Raw genomic sequence first — 9,143 nt, forward strand, 5'->3', positions numbered from 1 at the left:
AAACCACTGCAAAGACCACAAAACTGTGGCTTCACCGCTGGCTGGTAAGAGGATTGAGCACTACCACAGGGTGAAGCCCAGCTTAGCAGTCTGAAAGCTGGTTTGGAGCCTACCTCCACCGAGGGAGCCCTGAGGTTCCGAGCAGAGATTAGACATGGTTTGTGGTTGGGAGAGAAGAGAGCTTCTAGAAGCTGGAAAGATAGGAACACAAAAGCAGGAGGCCCAAAGTAGACTGTGAGGACACACCTCTTCCGGGGACTCTGCTGGCTGGGTATCCTGGACTGGCAAGGGGAAACTTGGCTCCTCCTCTCTGTAGCCGTTGTGGGGGGCCCTGGGGGCCACAGCAGGTTTAGAGGACCGTGGAACCTCAGCAGGAACTAACTGTGGCTCCACTGGGGCTGGAGGCCGGTTCCGGACCCCTGGAGGCAAAGACAGAGTGATGTCAAGGGGGAATCATGGATGCTCCCAATGACAGGAAAGGCCTGCGTGCTCCTGGACCCCCAGGTCAATGACTATCAGCCCCCACCCCCAACTCCCAAAGCTGTCCTGATGTAGGGTGTACTTAGAAGAGACAAGACTCATTGAGTGGGAGGCAGTAGCGGGAGGGAGAGAGGAAGGTAGGGAGGACAAAAACCAGGAGAGGTAGAAGGAGTAGGGTGGGAGAGGTTGGGGGGGCCATGGGGGGCACTCCACAAGCCTCTCACAACCCAGACTGGGTCAGCGGTCACCACTTCTCTCTCCCCTGTCATTCTGGAACCCAGTGGCTTTCTCCTCCTCTTTGTTGGTGGCTGTCCCCCTTAACTGACCCCTCAGAAAGAAGGATGGAAGGGAGAGAGAGGGAGAGGGAGGGAGGGAGGGAAAGAAAAAAAAGAAAAGCAAACAGGAGGCTCTTCTAAGGCTGTAAATCTCGTCAGGGTCTCAGGAGTTGTCTCTAGTCTAAATCATAAATAGGGCTGGCTTGAATTTTCTTCCTGTCATGACCCCTCCGACCTGACCTCACCAGACCCCTCTGGCCACTTGGCCCGGAAGGGTAACTCTGCGGCTAGGGTGGAGGACTGAGAAGACTCCAGGGGAAGCAAGGGGGAGAGGAAGAGATGAGGGAGAGGAAGGAAGGAAACCATGAGGAAGAAAGAGGAGACAGTGACGGGGGAAGGGAAGAGTAGAGTAGAGGGGAGAGAAGGCCGTCAGCTGAACGAGAGACAAGAGGAAGTGAGAAAGAGGAGGGAAGCAAATGTCACAGCCACAAAAATTAGAGGAAGTCCCATCTGGTGAGCACATGGGAGGTGTCCAGTCCCACATCCATCATCTCGTGGTACCAACCACAGTCCTACAATGTAGATGTCTGGCCGTGAGTCCCATTTTACAGAGGGGAAGACTGAGGTTTAGAGAAATTAAGGGACTTGGCCGAAGGGACATGGCTAACAAGAAGCTAAGCTGTGATCCACACCCAGGTTTGTCTACCGCGTAAGAGTCATGGGAGGGAAAGTGACAGAGGGAGGCAGGAGTACAGAGGGGAGGGGAGAGGCTGAATGGAGGCCAAGGGAACTAACAGGGGTTCCACAAGGAGGGCCACAGCAGGAAGCTCACCGGGCAGGTTGCTGTAGTAGATGCGAGCCACTTCGTCAGCAAGATCCACCAGCTCACAGGCCCTTAGTGCACTGATGAGGGACTCCACCCAGCCGATCCGCCGCCGAAGGCTGTTGAAGAGCTCCCAGAGGGTGCCCTGGTTCCCAGAGAGCTGGCAAGAGGCCCGCAGTCGGTCCTGGAAGACACAGCCAGCTGCCCTGCTCAAGCCAGGGGGCCCTGGCCCCTTCCCCACTCAGGAGGGGACAGTTGCAGAGAGAGGCTCCAAGTAGCCCCAAGAGCAAGGCAGCCATCTGAAACTCGGTCAGAGCCCAGGACAAGGCCAGTGTTTGGGCCCAAGTTTAAAGGCAGTTACCAGGAAACAGGCTCTTACTGTGTGCCAGGCCCTGTGCTCAGGATGCTGAGAGCTACTGTCCCGACTCTACTGGTGAGGAAACAAGCTTAGCAGAAATAAGGTAACAAAGATCCTATGGACAGATCCTAGTTAGTCCTTCACCAAAGCCTGGGGTTTGCTCAGGTAGCCCCGAAGGCAAAAAGAAAGGGTTTGGATTAACAGCAGAGGAAAGGTACAGAGGAAACAGAAGACGAAAAGGAGGTAAAGGGACAGAGAGAGGAAGCCAATGCTAAGAATCAGGAGGTTGGGATGCTGGGAGACTCTGATAAGGAGTCTCAGGGCAGAGGAGGTTTTATGGGCACTGAATTCCCACATGCAGACGGGCAAACAGAGAGCAGAAACGAAGACCCATAGGAAACATATCCTGCAGAACTAGTCAGGAGGCACCCCCTATGCCCCCTAATTCAAGGGAGGGGGCCCGAATCCCAACAGCCACAGGCCCCCACCACCATCAGCACAGCCGCGTGGTGGCAGCAGAGAGCCGGAGCCACTGGGAGCAGCTAGAACTGGGAGGCGGCCAGCCCCACTTCTCTTGGGGCTACAGCCAGTTCTGAGAGGCTAGGGCAGTCTGGCTCCCGCGAGCTGTCAAAACTGAGCCCTGGGCTCCCTGTCAGGACAGGGTCCCGTGATAAGGTGAATGGAGTCAACACGGAGCAGGAACAATGACAAGAGACGACGTCAAGGAAAGTCTCGAGGGGAGCACGTGAGGGGACCGAAGCCCAGACATCTCAGGCAGCCAGCACCCTACTTTTTTAGCACTACACCGTATGGACGCAAGAGGGAGCTCAGCTACGTGGGAAAAGGCCAGCTTGAACCACACTTCATTCTGCAAGTTAGAGAAGCGTCAAGGTCAAGAAGCAGGATGCAGAAGATGGAAAAGGAAGGAGTTGGCCCTGGCTTTGGCGGAAAGCTCCGAGCCCCATGCCCCTGCACCGAGTCAGTCAGAATCCCATGCCCCCAGCTCACCTGGTCACTTGTGGTGAGGCAGGACAGGTAAGGCAGTATCTCCAGAACATGAATGCGGTCGACAAAACTGCTGTAATGGTAGCGGATATACTCGTAAGTCTTTTCCTCTGCAAACGTCATCGCTGTCTAGGTTCTGAAGTGATGGCGGGTTCTGGCCCATAAAAGGACAGATGGGGGAGGGGGGGTAAAAAGGCTGGAAAAGAAAGCACACCACTTATGGTAACAGAGTTGGGAATGGGGTGGGACAAAAGGCAATGATTCCTTTCTTTCTCAATTCTCTGGAGTGCTTGCTTCTTTCTTTAATCGTCTAATTTTATGACTGCCTGAGTCCCAGAGGCCCTCAAGAAATTTGCTTAAAAACGAATTGATGACCGGGGCGCCTGGGTGGCTCAGTGGGTCAAAGCCTCTGCTTTCAGCTCAGGTCATGATTCCGGGGTCCTGGGATCGAGCCCTGCATCCAGCTCTCTGCTCAGCGGGGAGCCTGCCTCTCTGCCTACTTGTGATCTCTGTCAAATAAATAAATAAAACCTTTTAAAAAAATGAATTGATGACCAAAAGAAATCAGATCCAGCTCTAGGCCCCATTTCTTCCCTGCAGGCTGGTCAGTGTTGGGGAGGGCTCTGGCTCCCTGCCATTGTTCCAAGGTCTGTTTTGCCCCTAGCTGCTGACAGCAAGTGGGCTCCACCAAGAAGTGCTGCTTCCCTGGTGTGTACCAGGAAAAAAAAAAAAAAAAAAAGAAAAGCCCAAAATAATAATAAGATCATCCTACTTTAAATGTGAAGAAAACAAAGTACCAAGAAATTAAGGGGCTTGCTAGTTAGTGGAAGAGCAAAAAACAGAAGTCTTCAGCCTCCAGGATCAGGTTCTTTCTAGAACATGACTGCAAGCCCACCATTAAGGCTTGTTGCATACATGTTCTTAGGATAGGAGGCTGGTTCCACTCACTGTGTGATCTGGGGCAAATTACCAGTCCTTTGCAGGTTTCTCTTCACCCCTAAAATGGCTTAGAGAGCTTGTTTTGACAACACAATAGTTCAACCACATAAGGTTCACATTTAGAAGTGCCTCAATTACTAGCAATTGCTACTAGTTGCTTAGGTAGCACTTACCACAATTTGCAATTATAGATGGGGTTGTCTGCGAGTTTCTTACCTGCCTCCCCGCTCAGGGAGAGCTGCAGGGAATAAAAGGGACAAGATCTCTGCCATCATCCAATTTATATTCTATTGGGGTGGGACAGATAACAAATGAGTAAACATATACATATATAAGAATTCCAGACATTAATCATGGAAAATAAAGCAGGGTAATGAGACAGAACCCCTGGAGAAAGGTATGTTGCATGGATGGAGGTGGTCAGGGAAGTCTTTCTGAATCCCTGACATTTGAGCTGAGGCCTTCTGGGCTGTAACAAGATCAGCTCTGGGGGTGGGGGTTGGAGGGCGGCACAGCAAATTAGAAGTCCTAAGGCGTAAATGAGCTTGGCGTGTTTGAAGAACAGAAAACGGGTCTGAGGGGTCCAGGTTTAGAAAGCTAGGGGGAGGGGCAGAGATCAAGATCAAGGAGGTTAGGAGAGGTGGCTCATGTGGGGTGTTGCAGGAAAGGACTTTGGGGGTTACTTTGGGGGGGGTGAGATGGGAGGCCATCAGGGGGTTCTGAGCAGGGAAGGGAGAGGACTGAACTTTTGTTAAAGACCTCCCTGGTAGTTGTGAAAACCTGGACTGTGGAGGGACCAGGATGGAAGCAGGGAGATAAATCAGGAGGCTAAAGGAAGGGGCCACAGGATGGGGATGGCGGGAATGCTGCCCTGGGAGGTGGTGAGAGGTGCTTGGGTTCCTGGTGTGCTGCGGATGTGGGAAGTGAGGAAGAGAGAAGAATCAAGGATGCTCAGGTGTTGGTGGACGGAGGGTGCCATTCAGGCAGGCTAGAGAATCTGGTGGAGAAGCTGTGGTACAGAGAGGTCTCCAAAGCTCCATTTTGAACAAGTGAAGCTTAAGATGCTGGAACATGTCCAAGTAGGTTTTGTAGGAAGGAAGGGGTCAGAAGACAGAGGGTCAGGCTGGAGCAAACACATAGGTGCCTGGCGTGGGCGGACTCTAGGCCTCATAGCCTCATGTTACATGCCTTGCTTTGTTAGCTACCAGGGGCGACATTCCTGCTGGTTAATGTGTTAATGACAGAGGTCAAGAGGATCAAGGCGATTTGGTGTTGGGGGGGGGGCTCCTCTGAGCCTTCAGGAGGTGAGCAAAGAACAACTCTAAGGTGGCCAAATGATCCTTTCTCCTTCTCTTCCATGGCATCCAGAGAGGTACCAGGAGAGAGTCAAGTAATACATTCTTCTGCATCTGAGCCTCAGCCCTTAGGCATAAGAGTTTGGGAAGTATGGGGACTCCTGGGTGGCTCAGTTGGTGAAGCATCTCCCTTCAACTCAGGTCATGATCCCAGGGTCCTGGGATCGAGTCTGGAAGCAGGCTCCTTGCTCGGGCAGTTCTCCCTTGGCCTGCGGCTCCCCCTGCTCTCTCCGTCTGACAAATAAATAAAACCTTTTAAAAAGGAGGTGGGGGTGGGGAGTATGAAGTATAACATGCTCCAACCAAAAAGAAAGGAAGCCCATATTGTTCACATTTATTCACCGTTCCACTATAGGCGGGCCCATCCTAAGTTTCTTTCATTTAGGAGAGGAGAAATGATGCCAGGTTGCACAAGCAGTCAGGATTTGAACCCAGGACCTGCTGCCTCTTTGCAGCTCACCATAACACCTTGCAGAATATATGCCCTGCTGCAGCAAGTGAGACTCACAGCCCCAGAGGGACCGAGGGCACGGCTTGTGTGAGGGGAGTTGTGTGAGGGTGTGCCCCTGAGGCTGAAACATTTAGTCCCTTCTCTTTAAAGAACTGTAAATCGTTCAGACAAGCCCGAGTGCATTCCCTCTATGGCAGTCACGGTTCTCAGGCTGTTGACTGTACTTCCAAAAGTTTTTGCGACTCCACAGCATGCGCATGAGAACGTCGATTTTTTTTTTATTTGTTTTTGTTTTTGTTTTCCCAGCATCTCCTTCCCGTCTCAGAGAAGGGCAGACCGACGCTGCGAGGAGAGCTGTCTCCCTGAACACCCCGGAGGCTCTGAGAGCGTCCAGGAAAGAAATAACAACCGGCCGAGAGGGGCGAGGCCTCACCGACTGGGCTCCGATTGCTGGATGGGACCAGGACCAGGCTCGCTGAGGGAGGGAGGCTGTTCTGAGCAGCTGTCACCCCCGAGAACTGTCATGGCTCCGGGGAGGACGGCGGCCCCAGACTTGTAGGCGCGGCCCCGGCTCCGGGAGGTTGGCGCGCCCGGGCCAGGCCTCGCCCCGGAGTCACCCTCGGCCTGCGTGGAGGCTGCAGGAGCTCCGCAACCGGCGCCTGCCTTCTTCCCGCCCAACTTCCCCTCCAGTCCGGGCAGACGCCCCGCGCCACCCCCGGGGCTGGCTGAGGCTCGTGGAGTCCTCGCTGCGGCGAACTGCTCGTGGGCTCTTCCCCAGCCCCACGCACCCAGTGGCGTCCCTGACCCCCGAGCGCCCGGGCGGACTCCAAGTCCCACTCGGCTCTTGACGCCGCTGGCCACCTCCCCGAACGGGATCCGCGAGCCCTGAGCCGACGGGACAGAGGGCCCAGGAAGGCTAACTTACCTCGGGTAGCCACGACTCCGCGACCCGCCGACCTCCGCGGACACTCCGGAACCCTCCCCAGCAGGGAGGGGGCGCGGCGGGGAGAGGCGGGACCGCGCGGCCATTGGCCAGACGGCGGGGGCGGGGCTTCTCGGCCCACCAGAGCCAGAGGGCAGTGGGCGGGGGACGCTTGGCCTTGGCTCCCGGACCTGGACACGCCAGACCGCGCTCCCGGACCGACCTAGGTCCCTGCTGCGGCGTAGAGGATCAGATTATTTTCTTTCCTTGTTTGTCTCGAGCAACGTCCAGGGGAAATCCAGAATCCAAGTGGACGGCCGACCTCGGAGTCAGTGGTCGGCTGGGTCACCGTGCTCCCTACGCTAAGCAATCACTCCTCCCGCCAAGTAATTTGAAGGGGGAGGGTCTTTATGTCATTTGTACCCGGGCACCTAGGACCTGGCACGTAGTTAGTGCTCAATAAATATAGGGTGATACGCGAAGTTCACAGGGCGACTCCTGGGGAAGCAGGATCGCGGTGGGAGGAAGCTGGGTAGGTAAGAGCTGGGCAGGGGCACCGCGATTGACTTGCCCCGCCTGCTGGGTGTGGGTCTTTAGTGCTGCGTGGGAAGCTTCTCTGCGCAAGGGTCTGAGGCAGGTACTTCCCCACAGTGCCAACTGCCTGGCCCTTCCTCTGCTTGGGGCAGAAGCCAGCAATTACTAAGCCACCACTGTGTTCCAGGTACAGGCTTAAAGTCTTATACCCTAGAACCCACTAAATACTCTCACAATAACCAGGTTGAGGTTTATTTTTCCCGGTTTTAAGAGATATTAAAAGATTCAGAAAATGGCAGTTCTTACTAAACTTAAACATGCCAAGTCTATCACCCAGCCACCACTCTCTTAGCTGTGTGTCCAACTAAAAATGTACAGGATACCTAGTGTTCATAGTGGCTTTGTTCGCAATAGCCAAACTCTGGAAACAACCCAAAGTTTCCCTCAGCAGGAGAATGAAGAGACCAACAGTGGTGCACTCACATTATGGAATAGTATACAGCAGTGAAAAAGACAATCGATCACTACACATAACATGGATGACTGTCACCAGGATAAATGGGAACCACAGTTAACCAAGTAAAGCACAAAGAATACATCCTGTTTGTTCCTTCAGTGGCGAACTAAGGCAAGGTTCGAAAATGGGCAAAACTCATCTACGTAAATAGAAATTACTCCTGGGTGGGCACAAGGGAAATTTTGTAGGGAATAGAAATGTTCTCTATCATTGTTTTAAAGATTTTTTTTTTCATTTATTTGAGAGAGAGAGAGCATGTGCATGACCAGGGGGAGGAACAGGGAGAGAAGCAGACTTCTTGCTGAGCAGGGAGCCTGACGTGGGGCTTGATCCTAGAACCCTGGGATCATGACCTGAGCTGAAGGCAGGCGATTAGCTGACTGAACCACCCAGCCACCCTGGTGTCCCAGAAATATTCTATATCTTGATGTGAGTGGTGGATATATGGGCTTGTACATATGTAAAAATGCATCAGCTGTACAGTCAAGATTGTTATACTTTATACTGCAACTTAAAAGTGAAAGACTGGGCACCTGAGTGGTTCAGTCAGTTAAGTGTCTGCCTTTGACTCAGGTCATGATCCCAGGGTAGGGAGATCAAGTCCTACTCCTGGCTCCACACTCAGTGGGGAGCTGGCTTGAGGTTCTCTCTCTCCTCTGGGGCTGGGGGAGGGGTGGGGAGGGTAGGGAAGTGGGAGGTGCTTTGACAGAGATCACATACAAATGCCTGAGTACACACCTATCTTAAAAGTCAGTGCTCCCAAACTAAGCCACAGGAAAATGCCTGAACACTTTTTAGATGAGATTTTATTTATTAGTAACCCTGTGGATATTTCACAACATTCAGCATTTACAAAATGTTATTATTACACCTGAACTCAACTAACTGTAATAAAGCTAGTATGTCTTATTTAGCCAAGACAGGGTGAATGTCAATTGGTTCGAGAATTCATCTTGCCTGCTACCTACTCCAATCCATGACCTCATATCTAATTCTTGCAGGAAGAACACGGGAGGGGCACCTGGGTGGCTCAGTGAGTTAAAGCCTCTGCCTTTGGCTCGGGTCATGATGTCAGGGTCCTGAGATCGAGCCCTGCATCGGGCTCTCTGCTCAGCAGGGAGCCTACTTCCCCCCTCTCTCTGTCTGCCTCTCTGCCTACTTGTGATCTCTCTCTCCCTGTGTCAAATAAATAAAAAATTAAAAAAAAAAAAAGAATATGGGAGTGTGACGACTGGCTTCCAAATGCAGTTTTCACCCCTGTCTCTACCCTTATATTAGGAAAAAAAAAACAACAAACAAACAAACAAAAAAACACAGCTTTCTCAAAAACACAATGAGATACTATCTTAGCCCATTTGGGCTGCTGTCTGGGAGGCCCAGACAACAAACACTTATTTCTAATTCTGGAGGCTGGGAAGTCCAAGATCAAGGTGCCAGTAGATTTGGTGTCTCATAGACACTCACTTGCTACTTCAGAAACATAG

General features: G+C 52.5%; 1 protein-coding gene across 10 annotated transcripts in view; it reads right to left on the reverse strand.

Moving 5' to 3' along the window:
* Positions 1 to 7,345, reverse strand: part of MAVS (mitochondrial antiviral signaling protein) — a 29,398-nt gene extending 22,053 nt beyond the window's left edge. For 7 of the 10 annotated variants that reach the window (XR_006608393.1, XR_001176466.2, XR_001176465.2 and 4 more), the window contains exons 1-3: positions 2,945 to 3,395; positions 1,588 to 1,762; positions 247 to 419 (exon numbers count right to left, since the gene is read on the reverse strand). Coding sequence is in view for 5 of the 10 variants with exons in the window: in XM_013046037.2 (XP_012901491.1) it covers positions 247 to 419; positions 1,588 to 1,762; positions 2,945 to 3,064 (468 nt within the window). In the remaining 5 variants the exon portion in view is untranslated. Of the gene's footprint in view, positions 1 to 246; positions 420 to 1,587; positions 1,763 to 2,944; positions 3,396 to 4,096; positions 4,114 to 6,611 lie in introns of those variants that run through there. The other 3 variants (XM_004772845.3, XM_013046036.2, XM_004772844.3) reach the window with 3 other exon arrangements.
* Between the last annotated feature and the right edge of the window lie 1,798 nt (positions 7,346 to 9,143).

This window comes from Mustela putorius, unplaced genomic scaffold (assembly GCF_011764305.1).
Source record: "Mustela putorius furo isolate JIRA1106 unplaced genomic scaffold, ASM1176430v1.1 tig00000874_pilon_pilon_pilon, whole genome shotgun sequence".
NCBI lineage: Eukaryota > Metazoa > Chordata > Mammalia > Carnivora > Mustelidae > Mustela > Mustela putorius.